This window comes from Syngnathus acus, chromosome 14 (assembly GCF_901709675.1).
Source record: "Syngnathus acus chromosome 14, fSynAcu1.2, whole genome shotgun sequence".
NCBI classification, from domain to species: domain Eukaryota; kingdom Metazoa; phylum Chordata; class Actinopteri; order Syngnathiformes; family Syngnathidae; genus Syngnathus; species Syngnathus acus.
Window position 1 is genome coordinate 9,832,767 of NC_051099.1, and position 26,843 is coordinate 9,859,609.

The 26,843-nt window shown below is 42.4% G+C and overlaps 1 protein-coding gene and 2 long non-coding RNA genes across 10 annotated transcripts in view; 1 reads left to right on the forward strand and 2 right to left on the reverse strand.

The window, feature by feature from the left end:
* Positions 1-25,132, reverse strand: part of phf14 (PHD finger protein 14) — a 163,271-nt gene extending 138,139 nt beyond the window's left edge. For all 8 annotated transcript variants that reach the window (XR_005100216.1, XM_037270210.1, XM_037270207.1 and 5 more), the window contains exons 1-3: positions 25,022-25,132; positions 18,672-18,782; positions 3,047-3,798 (exon numbers count right to left, since the gene is read on the reverse strand). Coding sequence is in view for 7 of the 8 variants with exons in the window: in XM_037270210.1 (XP_037126105.1) it covers positions 3,047-3,798; positions 18,672-18,782; position 25,022 (864 nt within the window). In the remaining variant the exon portion in view is untranslated. The remainder of the gene's footprint in view (positions 1-3,046; positions 3,799-18,671; positions 18,783-25,021) is intronic.
* Positions 2,767-8,760, forward strand: LOC119133990. Its single transcript, XR_005100246.1, has 3 exons — positions 2,767-2,781; positions 7,488-7,491; positions 8,656-8,760. It is a non-coding gene; the product is annotated as an uncharacterized LOC119133990 (long non-coding RNA).
* On the reverse strand, positions 9,036-12,354 carry LOC119133978. Its single transcript, XR_005100234.1, has 3 exons — positions 12,177-12,354; positions 10,146-10,147; positions 9,036-9,047 (listed from the first exon to the last, which is right to left on the reverse strand). It is a non-coding gene; the product is annotated as an uncharacterized LOC119133978 (long non-coding RNA).
* Positions 25,133-26,843: the final 1,711 nt, after the last annotated feature.

The following is a 26,843-nucleotide window of genomic DNA, read 5'->3' on the forward strand; positions in this document are numbered from 1 at the left end:
GCAGAAAATGACACACACATCAACGACGCCATGAATTCACTGAAGAACTTACAGCGGGCCATGTCAAAAGACAAAGTCCCACATCAATGGGATTTCTTTTCATGGCTATTCTCTGGCAACTGGTGGCAACTGCTGTTGAAATTTGTGACTCCTGTGCTTGTTGTGCTGGTGTTATTGTGCTTATTTGCGACCTGTGTTGTCTCGTGTTTGAAGTCTGCTGTATCAAGATCTTTATCGTCTACCATAGCACAGGTGCAAATACAACATATGTCGAATGTGATGGCTATGACGCGCTGCGGAAAGATGATTGCGATGATGCTGTTTAGTCGAACATATTTTACAGAAACGTAATGATTTGACCATCGAAAATGCTTCGCAAGTGATGGATACAATGATGTACTGTTTGTGTTTTTCTTGTTATTTTTTTATTGATAGCATTCTGGTCGCCTAAGGCAGAGGGACCGTGTGAGATTTTTCCTGCATTAAAACATCTTGCCGCAGGATTTTCACTCACACACTAAGTTTGGACTGGAGTATTGAGGAAAAACCTCATCTTCACTGAAAATTATTGCTATCATTGTTTGTTGTTTTTATCATGTATCACCCTTCACGATCCACAACCCGTCCCCTGTCATCTCTTTTTTAATTGCTCTTTTTATTATTTTTATTATTTTTCTTTCTTCATTGTATTTTCTTACATATGTTTGATTGATCGGGGTTGACATAATCATATGATAAAACAGGAGGGATATGTTAGGGTTTACAGATTATCTTGATCGTATGATTATGTTGGAATGTAGACTAGAATTATTAACTTTGTTTAAACCTTTTACCTTTCCTTGACTCTGAAAAGTTTAACCATTCGGTTGTTGAAACTTTCCAAATGGTGTGGAAACATTCTTGCTTAGTTAGTCATCTAAAATGCTCCACTAGTTTCTGTTTCCACGACCTTGTAAAACAATGAGCTGGGACCCTCCGCACTGATTAACCAGTTGCTGAGGTGACCACCAAACATGTCCAATGTCACCCCCACCCTGCTTGTTCTCAATAAATATGAAGAGCAACTACAGGAGGAGGATGGAAGACCAACTGCAGCGGGACGACGTCAGCGGGGTCTGGAGGAGCCTGAACACCATCTCAGGACGTAGCAACTCCAGACCTGCGCTGGACAGGGATCAGGAGTGGGTGAATGACCTGAACCGGTTCTTCAACCGGTTTGAACAACCATCCACTCCTCCCCCCACCCACCCAGCCCTGCTGCAACCTCCCCCGACTGGAGCCTCTTCTGCTCCGAGGACTCTCACCTCAACCACGCCCCCTGCTACTTCCCCTCCAAAACCCCCCAGCCCACTCTCAACTCCACCGAACCCACCAACCACCCCCCCTGCAACCCAACGGACCGCAGTTTGTGAGGACAAGAGGCCGTGTGTCTGACACAGTGGTCTGCAGCACAGGAGCTCCACAGGGGACCGTCCTGGCCCCCCTCCTCTTCACCATCTACACAGCTGACTTCACCCACCACACATCAACCTGCCACCTCCAGAAGTTCTCGGACGACTCCGCCATCGTCGGTCTCATTAACAACGGAGACGAGACGGAGTACCGAGAACTGAATCACAGATTCGTGGACTGGTGCCGGCGGAACCGCCTCCAGATTAATTCTGGAAAAACAAAGGAGCTGGTGGTGGACTTCCGCCGGCGCAAAGTCCCCCCCCTCGCCGGTGAACATCCAGAGAACGGACATAGAGATTGTGGACTCTTACAAGTTCCTGGGTGTTCACCTGAACAATAAACTGGACTGGACTGTCAACACTCAGGCCCTATACAAGAAGGGCCAAAGCAGACTCCACCTGCTGCGCAGACTGAGGTCCTTCGGAGTGAGGGACGGCCTCCTGAGGACCTTCTACGACTCTGTGGTGGCGTCCGCCATTTTTTATGGGGTGGTCTGCTGGAGCAGCAGCATCACTGCAGCGGAGAGGAAGAGGCTGGACAAGGTGGTGAAGAAAGCCGGCTCTGTCCTGGGCTGCAGTCTGGACCGGGTGGAGGTGGTGGGGGAGAGGAGGATGGTGGCTAAGCTGTCCTCCATCATGGACAATGTCTTCCACCCCCTTCATGAGACTGTCAGAGCCCTGGAGAGCTCCATCAGTGACCGGCTTCGTCACCCACGATGCACCACCGAGAGGCATCGCAGGTCCTTCCTCCCTGCTGCCATCAGACTGTACAACCAGACTGTAGCTAACGGAGAAAATAACATGCAATAACGTGCAATAACCATATGTGCAATCATACTATGTGCAATATCTGTCTACCTCACACTCTTTTTACCTGCTTTTTTTGCACTGGTTTTTTTTCTTCCTTTGCACTATTTTTTTATCTAATATTTTTTTTATCTCCACTGTATATTGTGTATTTTGTATATACTGTCCATATTTTTTGATTATATATACCTTCTACTTTTTTAAATCTTTTACCCCCTTCCCCGCATGCGTGTGTGTGTGTGTATATGTTAAGTGTACTGCTGCTAACATAGGAGTTTCCCCATTGAGGGAATAATAAAGGATTATCTTATCTTATCTTATTTTATATGCTCTTGCAAGAGGCCTGAGCCAGACCTCATTCGATCATCGCTGTACGCACAGCAACGAATGGTTCTCCATTTGCAAATGCTTAAAAAGGGCATACTGTCTCCGTGTGGTTCTTGCAAAAATAAGTTAGAGTGAGCACCACTCTAACATTTAGCTTTATTTTTGTATTCATTTTTATTTATATTTACATATTTTTGTTCTTTTTATTTTGTTCCTTTAATTTGCAATTATAGTTTTACTATTTATTTATTTATTTATTTATTTATTCATGATTTGGCCAGTTTTGATTCTCCATACAAATTCCTTTATTAGACAACAATACTTTTAGAAGGGTCTTTATATAACATCTATTAAAACCACCATCTTTCCTATAAGTAATTTCAGTTATGACTTCCCCACCCACAAACCTGCCAAAAAAACAGTGCATTAAAAGGTACACAAGTTAGTAAACAAATGCTTACCTCAATTCCTTTTCCTTGGGACATGCTGTCATTTGTTAATTCTTCATCAAAAGCATTGGTATTTTTAGCCTTTTTCTTGGGTTTCTTCACCTCCTTGTCACTCTCACTGCTACTGTTGTTTACTTCATCATCTTCCTTATCATCCTCATCCTCGCCATCATCATCTACATCGTCATCATCATCGTCTTCATCATTGTCATCCTTATCATCATCCTCATCATCATCCCCATCATTATCATCTGCAATGGCACTGTCTCCTTCATCTGTGCCACCACCTTTTTGGGTTGCTGCCTTGCCTCTCTTCTTTCCCGCTGTGGGTCTCCAGTCATTGTCATCCTCACTATCATAGTCATCTATCTCATTCAGCTCTTCCATGGTTGTAAAGTCAAGAAGTGGACGATTCCTGCGAAAGTTCCATTTTTTGGGCTCAGTTTCATACACGTCAGCATTATCACTCCCAGCCTCAGATGCCAAGGTTGAGATAATACCAGCCTCTGCACGGGACTCAGGCTCCAAAACCTTCTTGCTCTTTCGTCTGCCTTTAGGTAGACTAACAGCAGAGGCATCTGAGGAGCTCTGCTGTTTCGACTTCTCTTCATCTTCAGCCACGTTATCCTCCGCAGTCAGATGTTTGGGCTCTTCTTCATCAGTACCAATATCGATCGAAACCACATTGTCTGAGTCACTTTCGGAACCTGCGGCACTTGGTTTGGAACCTTCCTCGTCACTGCCATTGCCTGTTCCATCTGATCCTATGAGAAAACACAACAAATGGAAAATTATACGAAGTTCGACATTTGGATCCTACGGTGTCTTAATACTCAGTTGATTTAGCTGCCCAAATAATCAGACCCCTTTACACATGGTCTGCGATTAGAAACTCAAAACCCAGCGGATTACAGCTGGAATGTAAATGTTCATGTTTTTATTTGTGCACGAATTTAGAGCAAGACGATTGTACTACATGCATTGGTTTTTCTAAGAATGTTTAACGTGACAAAAAAATTGGTTTCATGAAATCCTTTACTGAATCGAAAAATTAAAGTGAATCATGAATTGAATCAATTTGGGCCCTTGTGAAGCGAATCTATTTTGAAAATCAAAATCGATACACACTCCATATTGTGTATGTTAAGGCTGTGCAATTAATGGAAATTCAGTTACTATTATGATTTTTAGACTTCATAATTACATAATTGGCAGATTCATAAAAAGAGTAATATAATTTCCCACATTTTGTTGGTCCAAAATACACATATACCGTATTTTTCGGACTATAAGTCGCACCGGAGTATAAGTCGCACCAACCAAAAAATGCACAATAAAGGGAAAAAAACATACATGTCGCACCAGAGTATAGGTCTCACTTTTGGGGGAAATTTATTTGACAAAATCCAACACCAAGAACAGACAGGAACCAGTAACAACAGGCTAAACAATACAGTATGCTAACGTGACATAAACACAAACGAGGAGCTGAGAACGGGCCTGACATAACATTAACAGTGATTCAAATAACTATAACATAAAGAACACGTTCATCAAACCATATGTATCCCTCCAAATCATTAAATCCATCGAATTCTTCGTCCTTTGTGTAAACAACGCCGCGTGTGCGTGACTCATCAGTTGCAGTTCAAATTATTCCACAGGCCCATATAACTAGATATAAACTATATATATACAAATAACAATAATATAAACAACAATTTTATCGAACCATCCGTGTCACTCCAAATCATTAAATTCATTGGAATCTTCATCCTTTGTGTAAACACCGGCGCTTCTAACCCCAGAAGTGTGTGCGGTGCACCGCTGACGTCAATTGCAGTTCAACTTATTCCACAGGCCCATATAACTATATATAAACTATATATCAAACTATAATATAAACAACAATGTTATCGAACCATCCGTGTCACTCCAAAACATTAAATCCATCGAAATCTTCGTCCATTGTGTCACTTAAAAAAAAAAAAAAAAAAAAACACCTGTTGACTCCAGAACTCCATGCGCCACTCCTCCCAATCACGCCCTTCCAGGTCTCACTGTCATTGCGCACGTGAGCATTGAAGTCACCCAGTAGAACAAAGGAGTCCCCAGAAGGAGCGCTCTCCAGCACTTCTTCCAAGAACTCCAAAAAGGGTGGGTACTCTGAGCTGCTGTTTAGTGCATAGACACAAAGAACAGTCAGGACCCGTTCACCCACCCGAAGGCGGAGGGAGGCTACCCTCTCGTTCACCGGGGTGAACCCCAATGTGCAGGCGCCCAGCTGGGGGGGGGGGGCAATAAGTATACCCACACCTGCGCGACGCCTCTCACCATGGGCAACGCCAGAGTGGAAGAGAGTCCAGCCCCTCTCGAGAGGGCTTGTACCAGAACCCAAACTGTGTATGGAGGCAAGTCCGACTATGTCTAGTCGGAACTTTTCTGCCTCGCACACCAGCTCGGGTTCCTTTCCAGCCAGAGAGGTGACATTCCATGTCACAAGAGCCAGCTTCCGCAGCCGGGGATCGGACCGCCAAGGTCCCTGCCTTTGGCCGCCGCCCAGCTTACATTGCACCCGACCCCTTTGGCCCCTCCCACAGGTGGTGAGCCCATTGGAAGGGGGACCCACGTTTCCTTTTCGGGCTGTGCCCGGCCGGGCCCCATGGGCAAAGGCCCGGCCACCAGACGCTCTCCTTCGAGCCCCACCTCCAGGCCTGGCTCCAGAGGGAGACCACGGTGACCCGCGTCCGGGCGAGGGAAATCTGAGTCCATATATATTTTTCATCATAAGGGGTTTTTTGAGCCGTGCTTTGTCTGGCCCCTCACCTCGGACCCTTTTCAAAGTCAAAGTCAAAGTCAGCTTTATTGTCAATCCTTTCATGTGTCAAGACACAGAAAGAAACCGAAATTCCGTTTCCTCCATCCCACGGTGACGAGACATAGTACACGATAGACATACAAGTAGACGACACAAAATAAAAACAAGAAGGCACAAACTATAAATAATAAATAAAATATAATAAATACATAATATGAGCGATGAATAAATAATAAACAAACAACCCAATAAATAAGAGGAGCAAAACTGAGCCAGTGTGCATACAGCAGACAGTAAGCATAGCGCAAAGAACATAACGCTACGCAGAAAGGGGGAGCGAGTTCAGGATCCTAACAGCCTGGAGTATGAAGCTGTTGGAGAGTCTGGTGGTGCGGGAGCGCAGGCTCCTGTACCTCCTCCCAGAGGGCAGAAGATCAAACAGAGAGTGAGCGGGGTGACTCACATCACTCACAATCGCGGTCGCCTTGCGGGTGAGATGGGAGGTGTAAATGTCCTTCAAGGAGGGGAGAGAAGCACCAATAGTCTTAGCAGCCGTGTTCACTATGCGCTGCAGGGCCTTCAAGTTGTAGTCAGTGCAGCTGCCACCCCAAACAGCAATACAGCTGGAGAGGACGCTCTCAATGGTGCCGCGGTAAAATGTAGTCATGACGGCCGGAGGAGCGCCCGCTCGCCTGAGTTTCCGAAGGAAGTACAGGCGGCGCTGGGCCTTCTTCGCCAGTGATGCGGTGTTGGTGGTGGACCAGGAGAGATCCTCACTGATGTGCACCCCCAGGAACCTGGCGCTGCTTTTGCCCGCATACAGACAAATGGTGAGAACATCCAGACCGGTTCGCAAGCGGGTACGGGTGTGGCCTGAGGGTGCCTCTGATGCGCTTCGTGACTGCTTTGACTCTACTGACTGGGACATGTTTCGGAGGGCTGCCACTTGCGACGGTCGGGCAGACATTGAGGAGTATACTGACTCTGTTTCCTCCTACATCAGGAAGTGCATTGATGATGTGACTCACTCAAAATCCATCGTCACTCGGGCTAACCGGAAGCCATGGCTGACAGGGGCTGTCTTCAGGCTGCTGAGGGCCAGGGACAAAGCCCTTCGAGCGGGGGATGAGGCTGGCTTGAGGACTGCGAGGGCCGACCTGTCCCGGGGCATCAAAGAAGCGAAGAGGGCGTTCTCGTGCAAAATTACCGCCCACTTCAAGGACAGCAGGGACGCACGGAGCCTTTGGCCATGGGTGACCCTACCAGGGGCATGAAGCCCCAGACAACATGGCTCCTAGGATCATTGGGACATGCAAACCCCTCCACCACGGTAAGGTGACGACTCACGGAGTAGTTTGTGAGTGACAAAAAAAGAAAAAAAAATGATGTGTAAAAAATTTCACATATAAGTCACTCCTGCGTATAAAAACTATGAAAAAACTATGAAAAAAGGTGTGACTTATACTCTGAAAAATACGGTAATTATAGTGTTCCACAGAAATGGATGAGAGTTAATATAATTTACATTTAGACATTTTCTTGTTTCCTTCAAAAAATAAATGATTGGTTAAATACTTGTCAATGCAAATATCAAAGTAATTGTGATTTCTTTTTTGGTATTTAGTTTTTATTTAGTTAGGTATTAATGGTATCAATAGTGGTGTTTATCAGGACAATGTTTACATGCTTTTTTTTGCTCATTTTTAGTCCTTGATGATATTAAAACAGACCTAAAGTATCAACCCTTGCATTAAAATGAGATGTTTTTGTCTTGATACGAACACTTTATCTGCATCAAGCATAGTCACATGCATGAAAAGACTAGGCAGCAGGGGTCCGAGCTGGCATGCCCAGGTGAAACTGAGCATCATCAAATCTTTCACAGCATTGTGCCACGTCTCTAGCTGTATATACCCCCAACTGCCTCAGACGCCTGTGAGATGGCAGGGCTAATTTTCTGCCAGAGAAGGGCACGCAATGGTTAAAACTAACAATGAGGATAATCACCTTCTGCTAAAGCAGGCATGTCCAACGTCCAGCCCTAAATCTAAACTGGCCCAAAGCATTGTGTCATAATCTCAATAATAAGATGGCACTGTCGCGGGGACCTGCACGCCCCAGAAATGAAACTCGTCCTAACGGGAATGCGCACGAGCCAGCGTTCATGATCGGTTGCGAGCGCGTCTCCTCCGTCCCTTCCCAGTTCACACGCACACAAGTGTCCGTTTGCAAGTTAATCAGTGACACAGACACTTCCTCATTCAAAATGTCCACACACCAAGGACTGAGGCGACGCTAAAATCAGAGACGCTGCAAGTGACGCTGCACAGGGAAAGGCAAAAAAAAAAAAACATGGACTACTGGTGAGAGCTGTCTACTTCGTACTAACTCTACACACTACTACATGTGCGCGCCGCCTACTCACAGTGATCGCAAACAAGAAAAAGATTATGGATTATTATTTTGTGATCATGAAGTAATTTGTTGCGTATGAAGTTGAAGTAAAAAAGATAAAGTAGAGAATGATTTAATTTGGATTAAAACTCTGACATGATGCAACCTGGCCTGTATACTGCAGTCACAAACACCAATATCAGCCTTCTTATTAATACAATAACAATAATGAAACAAACTTAATACATCTAATGAAAAATTTATTCAACTTTCATAAAATTGTTCATTTGAATTAAATTTATTATTATTTTAATCTTTAACTTTTCTGGCAGGGCAATTGAAAACAGATTCTCATTTGCAATATCAACCTATCTGCAGACAGCAAAGGATATAGTTACCCATTTACAAGTTAATTTACAATGGTAATGGTTCGAGGAATGTCGGTGCGAATGGTCGGCCCCTATACATTTTCATCTAATCAAATTTGGCCCGCTTTGCAAAAAGTTTGGACACCCCTGTGCTAAAGCTAAACAAAGATGTTTTTGCTTGTGAATTAAATAGAATATTGTCATATATAAAAATAAAAATAAACTAACGCTAAACTGATCATTGCCCTGTTTTAATGGCATTTGGTGATAATTAATGCACAAAAATAATGAACCAATCACGATTGATACGCGATTGGATTAATCTTATTAATTATTATTCCACTAATACAATATTAATCAAATCACCATGTTTAGAAAAGTGGCGGTGTATAGATCATAGTATTTCAAAGAGAACAATTTGACTTGACATTTCCTTTTATGTATGTGCAAACAAACTAAAAATTAAGATAGTACATTCCATTGTGAATAAATTTTTCAGCTTGTAGACTTAGACTTAGACAAACTTTATTGTCATTTTGTCAACACTGGGTGTACACAAAACGAAATTACGTTGCATACGACTTTCAACAATGTAGTGATATTACGGCTGGTTAAAAAGTGACATTCTATATAAAAATATGAAATAAGATAAGTATAAAGTACAAAGTGCAGCAGTGATAAAGTATGTAAACAGTGCAGGAGACAAAAACAGTATTTACAAGTGTGCAGAGGAATGCTAAGTTTGAATGTTCAACAGTCTGACGACAGCAGGGAAAAAACTATTGCAGAACCTGGTGGACCTGCAGCGGATGCTGCGAAACCTCTTCCCAGAGGGCAGCAGGGAGAACAGTCCATGGTGGGGGTGTGATGGGTCACTGATAATATTACGGGCTCGGGACACGCAGCGCAGGGATGACAAGTCCTGAATGGAGGGAAGAGGAGCCCCGATGATCCTCTCTGCTGTCCTCACCACTCTCCTCAGGTTCTTCCAATCGGAGGCGCTGCAACCTCCACACTATACCGAGAAACAGCTTGTCAGAATGCGCTCTATGGTGCTTCGGTAGAACGTCCTCATGATGGGTGGGGGCAGGTGGGCTCTCCTCATCCTCCGCAGGAAGTACAAGCGCTTCTGTGCCCTCTTGACCGGTGTTGTGGTGTTCACAGTCCAGGTGAGGTCGTCTGTGATGTGGACCCCCAGGAATTTAGTGCTGCTGACCACCTCCACAGCTGAGCTGTTGATGATCAGTGGAGCGTGGTGAGGCTGGTTCTTCCTGAAGCCGACGATGATCTCCTTCGTCTTCTCCACATTCAGGATCAGGCTATTGTCTCTGCACCAGCCCACCAACTGCTCCACCTCCTCTCTGTAGTCCAGGTCGTTGTTGTCACTGATGAGGCCGACCACCGTTGTGTCGTCTGCAAACTTCACGATGTGATTGGTGGTGAACCTGGGGGCGCAGTCGTGTGTCATCAGGGTGAACAGCAGGGGGCTCAGGACGCAGCCCTGAGGGGAGCCTGTGCTGAGGGTGATGACATCTGAGGTGTTCTGTCCGACCCGGACTGACTGAGGTCTGTTGGTGAGGAAGTCTAGCAGCCAGTTTCGAAGGGGGGTGCTGAAGCCCAGGTGTTCCAGTTTTTCCACCAGATGCTGTGGAATGATGGTGTTAAACGCTGAGCTGAAGTCCAGGAACAGCAACCGCACGTGGGTGTTCCTCTCCTCCAGGTGAGCCAGGCTCAGATGAAGAACGGAGGAGATGGCATCCTCAGTAGAGCGGTTCTGCCGGTAGGCAAACTGGAACGGGTCGAATGTTGGGGGGAGTCTGGAGACGATGTGTTCTTTGAGCAGCCTTTCGAAGCACTTCATCATGATGGGAGTCAGTGCCACAGGTCTGTAGTCATTCAATGAGGTGATTTGAGGTTTCTTCGGCACCGGAATGATGGAGGCAGCCTATAAGCATACTGGCACTGTGGCTTGGCCCAGCGAGATGTTAAAAATGTCTGTGATGACACCAGCCAGCTGACCTGCACATTCCTTGAACACCCGCCCAGGTATGTTGTCGGGGCCTGGGGCCTTACGTGGGTTGACTCTTCTCAGAGTTCCACACGTCGGCTGAGTCAAGGCAGAGTGCCTCCTCTTCCTGAAGGGGAACAGATTTAACTGCAGGAGTGCTGTTTAGTGCCTCAAACCACCCAAAGAAGTTATTTAGACCATTTAGGAAGTCAGCATCAACCTCACCCACTGGGGGGGAGGGTAAGTTGTAGTCCGTGATCGCCCGTATGCCTTGCCACATACTCCTGGTGTTATTGGCGTCGTGGAAAAAATCCTGAATTTTTCGACTGTGGCTTCGCTTCGCTAACCTGATGGCACGGTTCAAGTTGGCTCTCGCTGTCCTCAGTGCCTCCTTGTCGCCAGACTTGAAGGCTGAGTTCCGTGCTCGTAGCGTAATTCCTGACATATTTACAGTGCCTTTAATATTTCTAGCTGTAAAAGTTTAGAGTAATAATGAATTGTTATTGAATTATTGTTGAACACAAAAGTATGTTCTGTGCATCATGTTTGTGAAAGGCATGAAAACCAAAATATGCACTTTGTGCAGCATGCAGTTACACACAATGCAAGCACAATAACAAAAAGGGAACAACATTCATAGGTAAGAATTTTTGGGGCTTTTTTCTGTATACATGATATGCATTACAACATCAATGTGATAAAAGAAGAAAACATTTTGTGGCTTTTTTCTGTATACATGATAGTCAAAGTATGTGATGAAAAAAAATAATAAAAGTAAACCTCATGGAAGTTGAGTGAGAAATGACCAAGTTCTTTTGTGGGAAGTTGCATACACCAACATGGAAGCTAAGCACGTTGTTTAGCAGGCTGCTACAGTGCACTGGCATGTCTAGTCTTCTATTCATATCTGTGGTTATAACAATATATCTAATACGTTACCTATGTGTTGCTAAATGCTAAGGCTAATGTAATCTTCATTGCTAGCCTTAAGAGGTTAGCGTTTACAGATACCGTATTTTCCGGACTACAAGTCGTAGTTTTTCTCATAGGGGGTGCGAGTTATACTCAGGAGCGACTTATATGTGAAGTTATAAACAGATTATTACTTGATCATTAACACATTACTTACTTACTAGTAGTATATCACTTCACATATTATTTTCAGACTAAACCGCATGAAGGCGCTCCAGGCCTGTGGAATAATTGGAACTGCAACTGACGATGAGTCTGAATCCATCAACTGACTTTCGGAGTCAGCGGAGTTGTTTATAAGTGACATAGATGACGAAGATTTCGATGGATTTCATCATTTGGAGTGACACGGATGGTTCGATAAACTTGTTATTTATGTTATAGTTATTTGATATATAATTTATATATAGTTATATAGGCCTGTGGAATAATTGGAACCGCAACTGATGATGAGTCTGACGTCAGCGCCGCATGTACTTCCAGAGTCAGCAGTGGCGTTGTTTACACAGAGGACAAAGATTTCGATGGATTTAATGATTTGGAGTGACACGGATGGTTTGACAAACTTGTTATTTATGTTACAGTTGTTTGAATAACTGTTAATATGTCGCGTCAGGCACGTTTTCAGTTCCTCGTTTGTATTTATGTAACGTTAGCATACCGTATCGTGTTGCCTATTCATGTCTGTTCTTGGTGTTGTATTTTGTCAAATAAAGTTTCCCCAAAAATGTACTTGTACTCCGGTGCGACTTATATGTGTGTTTTTTCTTCTTTATTATGCATTTTATGGCTGGTGCGATTTGTACTCCGGAGCGACTTATACTCCGGAAAATGCAGTATATGCAAGTAGCTCACCAACGTTACTATTAATACTATTAACAGTTCACTCATCAAAGTAACAGTCCATCTTCATAAGAAATTGAATCACCACAATGTGAGTCTTTTTTATGCAGTATGCTCTACACTGCTGTCTTGCTGCCAAGAACGGTTTTGCCGGCTATACATTGCATTCTTTCTAAGAATTATTAGTAACAGCTCCGAATCTGTCAAGCTCCACATTGCTGGCGGTTAGCCCTGATACTGTTTTTCCAGTTGAAACACGGCTAGCCCACAATATTGCTTTTGTGCCTGTGCATCAATAACAGTTTTGACAGGACAACAAAGCCTCAAAACTACGACAATTATTAATTAATTGTTGGGATCGTCGACTTTATCGTGAGTAGTCAACATTACCTGACCTGTCGACTCGAATTGGCAGCCAGCCTGAGTACCGTATTTTCTGCACTATAAGGCGCACTTAAAAGCCTTTAATTTACTCAAAAAACCACAGTGCGCCTTATATGTGGATCAATTGGTGGATTTGTTGATCCATAGTGGTTGTACACAGCGCTCTACCAAAATGTTTCAGTACGACTAGTAAATTACAAGGTCGCATCGCTTTCAGCATTATGGCAACCGTGGTCAGGGGCGTCACTGAAGTAATAGCAGTAAACACTCATACTGTGCTTACTCCTAGTCCAACATCACTTGTGTGAATAAAGACGCCATGCATGCCACTATCTGCCAATAGATTGTGGACGCCTGGGCTGATATTAGAGATGCCACGATCCGATATCTGGATCGGATATCGGCCGCGATATCAACAAAATAGATGGATCGGGTATCGGAAAATGCAGCCGATCTGTGAGCCGATCCTTTCCTTAATCTATTGGGACGCGGGCTACGTCATACGTCAGCAGCACGTGTGCCGCGGGACGCGAGCTACGTCATACGTCAGCAGCACGTGTGCCGCGGGACGCGGGCTACGTCATACGTCAGCAGCACGTGTGCCGCATGCCACGAGAGTTTTCTAAACAAACGCAAACATGGAGCGAACGAAAGAGTCAGCTGTGTGGAGGTACTTTAAACTGAACACGCCAACTAGCTCGACGGCAGTTTGTAATGTCTGCAAAGCTAATGTTGCCAGGGGTGGTGGTAGTACTGCCAGTTATAGTACTACCAATTTAATTAAGCATCTCCAGAAACACCACGCAACGGAGCACCAGGAGTTCCAGCAGTTGAGCAGATCAAAGGGAGCGGGAGGTGGACCTACACAGCAGTTAACGTTAGCAGATGCACTGCAAAGACGGGAGAAATTCCCAGGCAATAGCGCAAAAGCTATGAGAATTACTGAGAAAGTGCTGGAATTCATGGTTTTGGATGGACAACCAATGAGTGTTGTTGAAAACGAGGGCTTCCGACGTTTACTTGAGCACCTGGAGCCACGGTACAATTTGCCATCGCGCAAGTGTTTTTCTGAGACCGCACTGTCAGAAATGTATGAGAAAGTGTGCGAACACTTGTCACAAGAATTAAGAGATGTAGATGCCATGAGCTTCACAACTATGTACAGACATGTTTACATTGCTTGATCATTGTATTTGACCAAGTCACTTGTTTATTCTCTTGTCCCGATGCTATATTATATTTTTAATTCCACTCTGCACTTTCAGTATTTAGAAATAATTTTGAATGTTTTTTTTTGTGTTCGACTAAGCAGAGCTTGTTTTCAGGGAGCACTTCTCATTGCTGCTTAAATGAGCATTTAGAGCAAAGAACTGTGTAGTCATGCCTGATGCCATTGCCTTTAGTCTTTTCTGTTCCACATGTAGAGGTATGTAGCTTGTTAAGTCAACCATAATATCGGATCGGTATCGGGTATCGACCGATACGCAAAGACACGGCATCGGTATCGGTATCGAAACTGAAAAAGTCGGATCGGTGCATCTCTAGCTGATATATCAGTCGACTGTGGTCTGAGCTTTTGCAAAGGCAGGAATAAGCAGCGACACTGACGGATAATGACGAGAGGGAGCCGGGGCATAATGAATGCCGCACTCGCCCAACTGTTCAATTCGGACACGGAAGAGGAAGAATTCGATGGATTTGTGGACGGGGATATGTAAATATGTACATTAACATTTGAACAACGTCGTGTTATTGTGCAATGTTTGTAGTGTATATCGTTCAACTGTTCAAAAAAAACTCTTCAATTCAGAAACGGAAGAGGAAGAATTCGACGGATTTGTGGACAGGGATATGTAAATATGCATATTAACGTTTGAACAACGTCATGTTGTGCAATGTTTGTACTGCATCTTTCAAACTCAAAGTCTGCTTTATTGTCAATTTGTATTGTATATAAAATTTGCCGTATATTAAGTTTTAGGGACCTGTGGACAGGGATATGTAAATATGCACATTAATTGTTTGATCAACATTGTGTTACTGTGCAATTTTTGTATTGTATGTCTTATTGGATATAAAGTTTGCCGTATATAAAGTTTGACTGAATATCTCGTTGACTGGTTTGACATTCCCTTTAGCACAGCTCCTTCTAGTGCAGGGGTCCCCAACTCCGGTCCGTGGGTCACTTGGTACCGGGCCGCCAAGCCACACGGAAATTTTATTTTATTTTTATTTATTTTTTTAATCGCCGGTCAATTAATTGAGGTCAAGATGCTCGTCCCAGCCACGTGACAAGTTTCCCCAGTCGAGCCCGCAAAGCTAGCAAAAATGAGTAAAAATGTATTTTGAAAAACATAAAAATTGGCGATTTTCTCCCAATTACATCCGTCGGTTCAGGTCAACACGCTCGTCTCGGTCACGTGACGTGTCACCTCAGTCCAGCCCGGGAAGCAAGCAAATATGAGCAAGAAACAGAGATATTTGGAAAGCTTCTTCGGAAAGGGAAAACAGCCCGATGAGGAGACGGAAGAAGAGGCTACGACGTCTAAGAAAAGGAAAGCTGCATTTAAAAGATAATTTCTGCAGTCCTACTTAAAATATGGATTTATCGCCACAGGTGACTCTGATGCGCCAAGCCCACTCTGCATAATATGTGGCGACAGGCTAGCTAACGAGGCAATGAAGCCTTCAAAACTGCTTCGGCACATGGAGACAAAGCATCCTGCATTAAAAGACAAACCTTAACCACTTCGGGTGTCATTGTCTCCGATTACGCCTAGATGGGACCGGCTCGTTTCTGAGAAACAAGCTCAGTGGTCCCACTAATTCAACGTAATGGTAAGTTTTATTTTTATGTCGTTTATACTTGTTTTTATGCCAGTCGTATCATTTTATTTCATTGTATCTATATATTTATTATAAATGTATTATTTATTTATATAAATGTATTATTTATTTATATAAAGGCTGGTCCGCGAAAATATTTCGGACACGTAACCGCTCCGTGGCGCAAAAAAGGTTGGGGACCACTGATCTAGTGGATGCATAACGAAACCCCAGTCAACCCCAGTTTGATGCAGTAGCTTCTATTCTATGCGCCTTTTAATCCGGTGCGCCCTATATATGAAAATATTTCTAAAACAAAACATTCAATGAAGGTGCACTTAATAATAATAATAATTCATTAAATTTGTATAGCGCTTTTCAAACACCCAAAGACGCTTACAGGGAACAAGGCAAAGACATACATGAGGGGAGGGGGACGGGGAGGAAACAATCGGGTAAACTTAAGAAGAGGAAACCAGTTATGGGTAGGGGAGGTCATGCGCTTGGGAGAAGAGGTAAGTTTTTAGACGGACTTAAATATGGGGAGTGTGGGTGAGTCACAGACAGACTGGGGGAGAGAGTTCCAGAGTCGGGGTGATGTGCAGGAAAAGGCTCTGTCACCGAAGGATTTGAGTTTGGATTTTGGGACTGTCAGACGTGAAGTATTGGAGGATCGGAGGGGACGGTTGGGGCAGTAGGGGACAAGGAGGTCGGATAGGTAAGTGGGAGCCAGGTGGTGAAGGGCTTTGAAGGTGAGGAGGAGTATCTTGAAGATGATACGCTCCTTCATGGGGAGCCAGTGAAGAGAGTGGAGAACAGGAGTGATGTGTTCACGGGACCGGGTGTGGGTAAGGAGGCGGGCAGCAGAGTTTTGGACTAGTTGAAGTCGATGGAGTGAGTGAGCAGTGATTCCAGTGAGAAGGGAGTTGCAGTAATCAAGCCGGGATGAGATGAAGGCGTGGATGAGAGATTCAGCGGCAGGGAGAGAAAGGCAGTGCCGGATTTTAGCGATGCGTCGGAGGTGGAAGTAGGAGGTCTTGACAACTGAGCTAACATGAGGTTGAAAGGACAGTGTGGGGTCAAAAATAACGCCAAGATTGCGTGCCAGAGGGGAGGGAGTGATGTTTGAGGAGTCGATGGTGAGTGTGATGGATCCAGTTTTGTTAAGGGAGGATTTAGTGCCTATGAGGAGGAACTCTGTTTTGTCACTGTTGAGTTTGAGAAAGTTGTGGGTCAGCCATGCTTTTATTGTAGAGATGCAGGTTTCAAAATGAGTGAGGGAAGGGTTACGGGTTGGTGTCGTACGTATGTAGATCTGGGTGTCATCAGCGTAGCAGTGGAAGTCCAGATTGAGTTTGCGGATGACAGTACCAAGGGGAAAGAGGTAACAGATGAATAGGAGGGGGCCAAGAACTGAGCCTTGGGGGACCCCTTGTGTAACTGGGGAGAGGATGGATGTGTGACCGGAGAGAGAGATGAACTGGTTTCTGTTGGTGAGGTAGGAGGTGAGCCAGTCGAGTGCAGTGCCCTCAACACCTAGTTGGCGCAGCCTTTGGAGGAGGATGGAATGATTCACAGTGTCAAAGGCTGCGCTAAGGTCAAGTAGTAGTAGGATGTTGAGGGCACCAGAGTCTGCAGAAATGAGAAGATCGTTGGTGACTTTGACTAGAGCTGTTTCAGTGCTGTGAAGTGGGCGGAATCCGGACTGGAAGGGTTCATAGAGGTTGTTGGACTGGAGATGGGTGTGGAGTTGGGCGGAGACAATGCGTTCTAGGGTTTTGGAAAGGAATGAAAGGTTGGAGATGGGACGGTAGTTGGAGAGGTTGAGTGGGTCCAAGGTGGGCTTTTTGAGGATGGGGGTGATGGCAGCAAGTTTATAGACAGTGGGAAAGTGGCCAAGGGATGAAGACTGATTAAAAAGGGTGGTGATCCAGTGCACCTTATAGTGCACCTTATAGTGCAGAAAATACTGTATGTACTGTACTCTAAGGGTGTATTCAAACCTGACTGTTTGGTCCACTTTAAAAGGACCAGGGTTTGATTTTAATGCTGGTCCGGACCTTTTGTGCAGGTGTGAATACACGCAAACGAATCCTGGTGAGGATTAAAGAACCGTACCGAGACCCACTTTTTAAAGTGCTCCTGGTTCACTTTCAAACGGACTCTGGTACAGTTCGCTTCAGGTATCAATACAAAGAGCGTAGATCTGAACCAACAGCATAAAATATGCAGGAAATTAAATACCGTATTTTCCGGACTATAAGGCGCACCTAAAAACCTCAATTTTTTTTAAAAGCCGACAGTGCGCCTTATAGTCCAGTGCGCCTTATATATGGACCAAATTCCGGCCCGGCCCGCGTCTAAATTTAAACTGGCCCGAAGCATTGTGTCGTAAAATCAATCATAAGTGGCCCGCTGAAGACTATGAATCATGAATCAAAAAGACTATGGATCATTATTCTGTGATTATAAAGTAATTTGTTGCGTCTGAAGTCGAAATAAAAAAGGATAAAATGGAGAATGATTTGATTTGGATTAAAAATCTGACATGATGCAACCTGGCCTGTTAACTGCAGTCACAAACACCAATATCACCCTTCTTATTCATACAACAATAACAACAATAAAACAAACTTAATACAGCTAATAAGAAATTCATTCAACTTTCATAAAATTGTTAATTTGTTATTATTTTAATCTTTAACTTTTCTGGTAGTGCAATTGACAACAGATTCTCATTTGCAATATCAACCTATCTGCAAAGGATATAGTAAGAATATAGTTACATATTTACAAGTTCATTCACAATGGTAATGGTTCGTGGAATGTCGGTGCGAATGGTCGGCCCCTATACAGAACTGTCTCAGAAAATTAATGCATTAATGGTGCGCCTTATAGTCCGGTGCGCCTTATATGTGGACAAAGTTTTAAAATGGGCCATTTACTGAAGGTGCGCCTTATAGTCCGGTGCACCTTATAGTCCAGAAAATACGGTATAATGATAAAAAGGTAATGCATACACACCTGAGGCATCTCCAACTTCAAAGTCACTGTCATCTGAGCTATTGTAATCCAGGGCATCAAGAAGAGAAGCAGCCAGCGGTTTCACCTGACGGCGCTTTGAAACACGGTCCACTAACATGAAACAGTTGCAGAAAACATAGTTAGCTTTCCACCTTTTTACAATTGCATGTTTACAATAAATGCATTGATACAAAACAAACAAAACCTGTCCCTTTAAATCAATAAACAATTAACATCGAGCAAATCTTTTTAAAGAAAAAACCTTGCGCTCAGTTACAAAATAAAGCACAACTTCAATTGGTTAACATGGAATAGTGATCATAAATACGGTTTAAAATAAAAGGTAACAACCTATTGATTGATTGAACAACCTTTTGACCTCTTTCAAAATGCATAGACTTTTCATCCATCACCCTAAATAAAACTCAATGATTGCAATTTTGCACGCAAAACTAAAAACTAAGATCCACTCTTTCCCTTTTTCTCCCTGTCCTCTGTCCCCTGCTTATTCGGGCTGAGCCTTGGGTCCTTTTGAGGTTTCTACCCGAGAGTTACTTTTTCTTTGACACTGTCACCAAGTTTCTTTAAGTCATATGTGTCAAACTCAAGGCCCTCGAAGACAAACTTTGTATCATTACTAAAATTACAAATTGTCTTTACTTTTAAAAAAAAATGAGATATTGCTTGCAATTTTTATTACCGTATTTCTTTTTAAAATATTTGAACATTTTTTACTAGTCTCTGATTTCAAAACGTGTTATTGATCAGTTTGTTTTGTAGCCTACACCGTATATAGAAGACGTTGACAATCATAACGGCCCTCCGAGGGAAACTATAATTATGATGCGGCCCATTACAAAAAATTAGTTTGATTAGTTTGAGTTTAAGTGGACATATAATACAAACACATAGTTACGCCCGAGGAAGGCCAGACCACCAAACAATTTGGATGACAATTTTCATTGGTGGAGTATCATCACGTCCATTGTCAAATTTATTTGAATCTAACAACACTGGAACGAGACGTGAACTACCCAGTCGTACTTCACAGTATTGTATGCAAGAGCAAAAGTAAACGGAGTGAAGCTAAATGCGTTAAAGGGAAATGTGCTTTCGGCAGTTTGCAAACATATTTTATAAAAGCTGCGTTAAACGTATATATAATCATATCAATATAATTTTCAGTAGTAGTGTACTTGTGTGGTCGCATAATAAGCGGTAAGGAATGTGCAGACAACTGCATGAACTTATCTTCTACAAAGTATTGTGGAACAGGATGTCCAGACAGGGAGGACATCTTACAAGGACATCTCGAGAGGAACGCGAATAACAACTCGTCATGGTGGTCCAGACCCAACCGCCCACAACTGAGACCAGACACCTGCGCTGAGCAGCGGATGACCATCGACCAATCACCACACAATATTTTGCATGCTTGAATATTCATATTGTGTTTCCTTAAAACTGGGCAACCCGGAAGAATGTGTTGTCTTTGATGGTCACGAAGGCACACGAGTTTTTTGGTGTGAAGGACCCGAGACCCAGGCGCCTGTATTAGCTTGCTTTGTCAGGATTAAACAATTGGTAAATTCGGCCTAATTGATTTATTGGTCTTCTCTTTGACAGAACGAACTCGGAGAATTGTTAGGTGTACCAGTGTGTGGATTAGGACATAACGACTCATGTGTTAAGTGTTGATCGTAATTTGGAGTCAGATCAATAACTAAAATCCGTAGCCGAACAGCGTGTAAAGTAAGTTGCTACTGACGTTTCAGAATCAAAAAGCAGTACGGCGTTCTTGTCCACAAAAATAATATTAATTTTCACGCACTTTAATGTGTCCAGCTGTACAATGAATGTTGTTAATGCACTTTAACCTATTTAACCTGGGAGCGTGTTGCTGCGTTTCACCTAGAGCGCTGTTGCACATTTCTATCTTTAAAGCCAGTTAAGCGGATGCGTCTTTTTGGTTTTCTTTACCTAAATCTTGATCTTGCAGCCAATGAAATGCATCAGAATAAACATGCGAGGGTGTCGTTGGATCGTAGGATTTCGGGATATTGTTTTTAAGCATGGAAGATGTGCGAATTTCAAAATAAGGAAGTTACATTATTGACAATGCACTTGAGGACTTCAAACCAGGCGAACCATTAGATTGGGTTTTGTGGCTAAAAGATCTGTTTGTCGACAATGGGAAGATGATTTTGAAGGCTTTGTATCAGAATGGAGAACTAATTCTAATCTTTAAGCCTGTTTCAAACGCATCCATCCCCAGGTACAAAGGTAGTAAATGTTGCATCCGTGGATTGCAAGACAACTGAAGAACTCTGGGCACACCTCATAGTTAAAATGCACATTTACAATCACAAAACAACTTCAGAATGGGTTTTAAAAGGCAAGTTTATTTGTATCGCACATTTCAGCAACAAGGCAATCCAAAGTGCTTCACACAAAACATGAAAGGCATCAAAGAAATGAAAACATTAAAAGCATCAGGGGACAGTTAGAAAAACATTAAAAAACAAAAAAAATTGATGAAAATTAAAATCAGTAAAAATCCAAATAAAACAGGAACGGAGTTACAGTACAGTGTAAATTAAAATAAAATCAGCAAGAGGCAGCAGCAAACATTAAAGTCCAGCTCTGACTTAAAAACATTGAGAGTTGCAGCAGACCTGCATGTCTCTGGGAGTTTGTTCCAGATATTTGGAGAATAGAAGCTGAACGCTGCTTCTCCCTGTTTAGTTCTGACTCTGGGAACAGAGAGCAGACCTGTGCCAGACGATCTGAGAGGTCTGGATGGTTTATAAGGGATCAGCAGGTCAGAAATATACTTAGGCTTTAGAGTTTAGACCATTCAGAGCTTTATAAACCAGTAAAAGTATTTTAAAGTTAATTCATTGGCAGACAGGAAGCCAGTGTAAGGACCTCAGAACTGGAGTGATTTGATCTATTTTTTTGGTTTTAGTGATAACTCGAGCGGCACATTTTGAATCTGCAGCTGTCTGATTGACGTTTTAGAAAGGCCCGTAAAAACCTCATTACAATAGTCAAGTCTACTGAAAACAAAAGTATGGAAAAGCTTTTCCAAATCTTGCTGAGACTTAAGGCCTTTAATCCTTGATATGTTCTTCAGGTGGTAGTAGGCTGACTTTGTAATGGTTTTAATGTGACTATTGAAATTCAGGTCTGAGTCCATAACTACACCAAGATTTCTAGCTTGGTTTGTGGGCTTTAACATCACTGATTGAAGCTGAGCGCTGACTTTTAATCGTTCCTCTTTGAGTCCAAAACCAATTACTTCAGTTTTATCTTTGATTAATTGGAGAAAATTCTGGCACATCCAGTCATTGATTTGTTCAATGCATTTACTCGGTGTTTGTATGGGATTATAATTTCCTGGTGATATGGTGATATGAATTTGCGTGTCAAAGCATGTTTTGCCAGGCACTTTGGGCCAAAATGAGTTAAAAACTGCAGAATGTTTACATTTATAAGACGCCAATGCGGTACTACGTAAAATTAAGTTTCTATTGAGTTCAGTATCAGAAATCGGTGAACTGTACTGGTGTACATAAAACATGAAATGAATGTTCATGACATGAACTTTAATTTTTTCAGCTGTACAGGGCTTACATTCACAAGTTTGAGTTGTATATTGTGATGTATCATTGTTTACTAGGGGTGTAACGATTCATCGATACACATCGATTAATCGATATAATGCTCTACGATTTATTGGCATCGATGCTAAACGTAAACATCGATTTATATCGCCGTGTTTGACCTCGGACATTAGACGCGACTTTATTTTGAAATCCAGTTCATTGTTGCTTGCTTCCTCTTTCCGGGAGCAGTACGCGGCGTGTTGTGTTGTGAGCAGAGCAGGCACGTGAAAGGGGAGCCGACAACTACGCGGCTCCTGGGCTGGTGCTATGGCTAGTGTCCAAGAAGACGAGGAAATTCGCTCCCCTTTGGGCTTCAAGTCATTCGTTTGGAAGCACTTTGGATTCCAAAGAAAAGATGGCTCAACGGACAATTAAAATTATTGTAAATAAATAGTTCAGTAATGCACTTTAAAGTTAATGGTATTACAAAAAAAGAAAGAATATTAATTTTTCTTTACTTATATGAGAAAAAATATAAGAATTTGATAAAGTTCAGTGTTAAAATAAGCACTTTGTATACTACAATACTCTTGTAATTTCCTAAATAAAGAGTTTGCAGTACCTTGTTGATTTTGCGTATGAATTGTTATAAATCAGGATATTGTTCTATATTTTTTATTTTAAAAAAAAATAATAAAAAAATAAATATCGATCGTGGAGCACTATATCGTGATGTATCGTGAATGAATCACAGCAGGCTTTAAGATATCGGCAAATATCGTATCGTGGTTCTTTGTATCGATATGATATCGTATCGTGACAAAACCCGCGATTTACACCCCTATTGTTTACATTTCCGACAATATAGCATGAATATTACAGATCTTGTGTATCATGGGCCACATATTGTCACAATATTGAGTTGCGAGTTTCCCGTATCTTACGACCCCCAGTGGAGTTGCGTTAAGAGATTCCTTGTAAACAAAAAGTCGGTTCCGGTGAGATCACATCATCTGATACAAGTCGCTGGGCGTAGTAGATCGGTTATCGATTATAATTTTGCAGACTTCAATGTGTGACGTTACCGAAACTACTCGAAGAACTCGAAGTTGGTCGCTTGCCGCTTGGGGGGAGGGGCGAGGTTCTCGACGAGGCACAGCTTCAACACATGATGGACAGGAGCTGGGTGTGGGGTACACACAAGCTCTCAGCAACATCATGTTGATCACTTGATGACAGTCACTCTTTGAAATAACGTTGGAAGAACGATGAGGAAGTCGGCCGCTTGTAGCGTACATGGCTTTTGCTTCACCTCGTTTGATGAGTCAAATGAAAAGGGAGCAGAGCAACAATGGTTGCACGCATACTCTCAGCGTGTTTCTCATTGGGCAACTGATTTAAAAAATGACAATCAGTTAGCTTTTAAGTCTGTAAGAGTGTCTTCCAGTGTCTGCTGCCTCTTTCCACAATTTTTTCATCGCACTGATCACTAAAATCCTTAAGATACATACTAGTATTGTATATAAGTTATGACCTGGTTACTATATTACTTATGGCCTGGTAACTAAACTCCACCAATCTATTTCGTGCATCTGATGCGCATACTTAACATAGGATGACCAGACGTCCTCTTTTTCCCGGACACGTCCTACTTTTGAGCCCTAAAAAAATGTCCGGGGGGAATTTCAAAATCGTCCGGGATTTTGTTGGACTGCCCCAAATATAATACATGTACAGTACATTGTCAATAGAATTGCCACTCCGTTCCATTTCACTCAATTCCAGGTTTTTCTGTATTGTTCGCAAATAAGTCACGCCCTTCTCCTCAAATCTAGTCACTTTGCTACGAGGTAGGGTGGGCTGGCCAGTCTACACCGAGTGCTTACAAGCAATGCCGAAACGAAAACGCACGTTCACGGAGTAGTTGAATAAAAAAATTCCCGTGCTTTCGCCAGGGTTGTGATCCTTACGAAGCTGAGTGCTTGACATGCAAGGCAGGCACTTGCGTGTCTGTGGCAAATAAAGATGCCAACGCAACCCGCAAGAGGAGGACTGAAGAGGAGCCCTTTTTTTTTTTCTCCAAATGCACCGATGGCCGTATTCCTTTTGTCATTTTTTACTTAGTGTATCACTATAAAACTAAAAAAGTGTATACATGTTTTTGTTCGTGTACATATATTTTTGTTATTGTATATATGTTGCTTTGTGTTATTCGGGCCAATAAATGCAATTGTTATACAGACACTATTCCTGCACTATTGTCAATCACATTGATGAACCGCTCATGCTATGTAAGATAACCGCTACATAGTCAGCATTAGCAACTGTCATTCACGGTTTGGTAGTTTATGAAAGATGAATTAACAATGAGCACAGTACACGTGTGTATATGTATGATTATCGATGGGTTCATCAATGACCCATGCTATGTACGCTAATCGCAACATATCCAGCATTAGCAACTGTCGTTGACGGTTTGGTAGTTTACGAGAGATGAATTAACACTGAGCACAGTACACGTGTGTATATGTATGATTATCGATGGACAATGTAAGGGTGGAGCAATGCTGCTTCGATGAATACCTATAGCAAGGCGACCAGTTCCAATTCTGAGTTCTTAGCCGGCTAGTTGCTAATTCAAACAAATACAGTTGAAGAAAGCTAATCATGTCTTTAAATAGTAGCACGCGGGCAAGTAATTGCATACAAATTATCGTGGTGTGCAAAAAACTGATTACTTACTTTGTGCTGCTGTTCGTTCGTTTTTCTACATGAACGAGGGCATCCCTTTTAGCAGCAAGCGTATACAATGGAAAACAGAAGTGACGTCGTTGAAGCGGCCGGTTACCGTTGCCATAGGGACTGACAAGACAACTCAGAGGTAGTTCTCACCAAGATAAACAAAATTATAAATATGAAAATGGTAAATCAAAGAAATATTGATATTTTGAAATGGGATGTTATGTAACATAAAAAGGTTTCCAATAAATAAATGGCCCCTTTTAAAGTATGTAAATGGCGTCATTTGGGGGGCGTGGCAAAAAGATTCACCGTGCTCACTGGATAAGTTTTCAGGTTTCAACATAGTGTTTGTGTGGGTGAAGAAAATGGGGTCCAAAAAAGTCCTGCATAGCTACAATAACAGATATGCTCACGCCTCATTGAATAAAGTACATACGCAGACAATTATATTCACACATTAAATCAATAAAAGAAACATTTTAAGCATATAATTATACCTACACACTAAATCAATAAAGAACACATAACTAGACATTTTTTTTATATGTGATGCACTAAGTAGTAAGGAGAAATGTTTTATAACTTTATGATCTGATATGCATTTTTGTGCACTTTAAAATAACAAAGTTATTTTGGTATATTGCCTGAATAGCTTAATGACCCTAAATGAACTGTTCAATGCATGCCTGATTTAACTGTCAAATTATATTATTTGTCATTCAATTTGTTTGATTTACTATTGGTCAAGCTAAATTTGCCCAATTGATTTTCTGATAGTTTGTATGCATATTTCATTTTCAGAATTTCTTTTCCTACTTGAGATCGATTGCACCTGGGACAGTACTAAGTTTACTTAATTTGTTGCACTGGGGACTCGTTTGGGTATGGCACTTCCTGTTTAGCGACGTGCATTTTGTCACCGTTTGTTTGATGCAAACCACAAGTGCAGTTGACATAGCCAAGACAGCAAACAATTGAGCCTAATTCAATAACTTGTTATCAACATCATCCAAGTGAAATAGTTCAGAAAAGAAAAGCTTATTGGTCATTGAAGAAGATAACATGTTTACGTTCCGAAAGTGTCCGTGAAAATTTGACTCATTCCCTTTGGTATTGTTCAGCCATTGAGGTGCGGCATTGTTGCTATCCATATTGTTAGTACTGAAGTTTATGTAGTGATGGGTAGATGAGGCGTCATGAAGCGTTTCAACACATTGCCAAACTATATTGATAATTTGTCGATACTGTGTCACTGAGTGAATACTGACACCTGCTGGACCTTAAAAATCCCTACAGGCAACCTAGTTGACAGACTCAACCGACACTGATTTGATGACCTAGTATGTACAATAATATAATTTGAATAATTATATTTTATATTGTATTATTTTATATATTCATTTAAATTTAAAATATATTTTATATTTTTAGATAGTCAATAAATAAAGTGAACATGTATCATACATAACATGAAAATCCAAGTGAACGTGTTGTCAAACAGGATGCTTGTGCACTGGGATTTGTTTTTTTTACAAATTTTTACTCAAAACATTACGTTTTTCCAATGTCTTGAAATTGAGCCTGTTACACTTTTTGGACACAATTTCTCCAGCCGTTGAAAACACCCAGTCACACGGCACAGATGAGGCTGGAGTGCAGAGAAATTGCAGCGCAAGCCGGAAGAGGTTTGGGTAAAGGGTCTTTTGATTGTCCCAGTATCTGATTGGATCCTCGGACCTGGCAATATTGCCCAATGCCTGGTATCTCTGAACCTCCTGGATGGCATCGGCTGTGGCACTTTTGCTTTGTCTCACCACTTCAA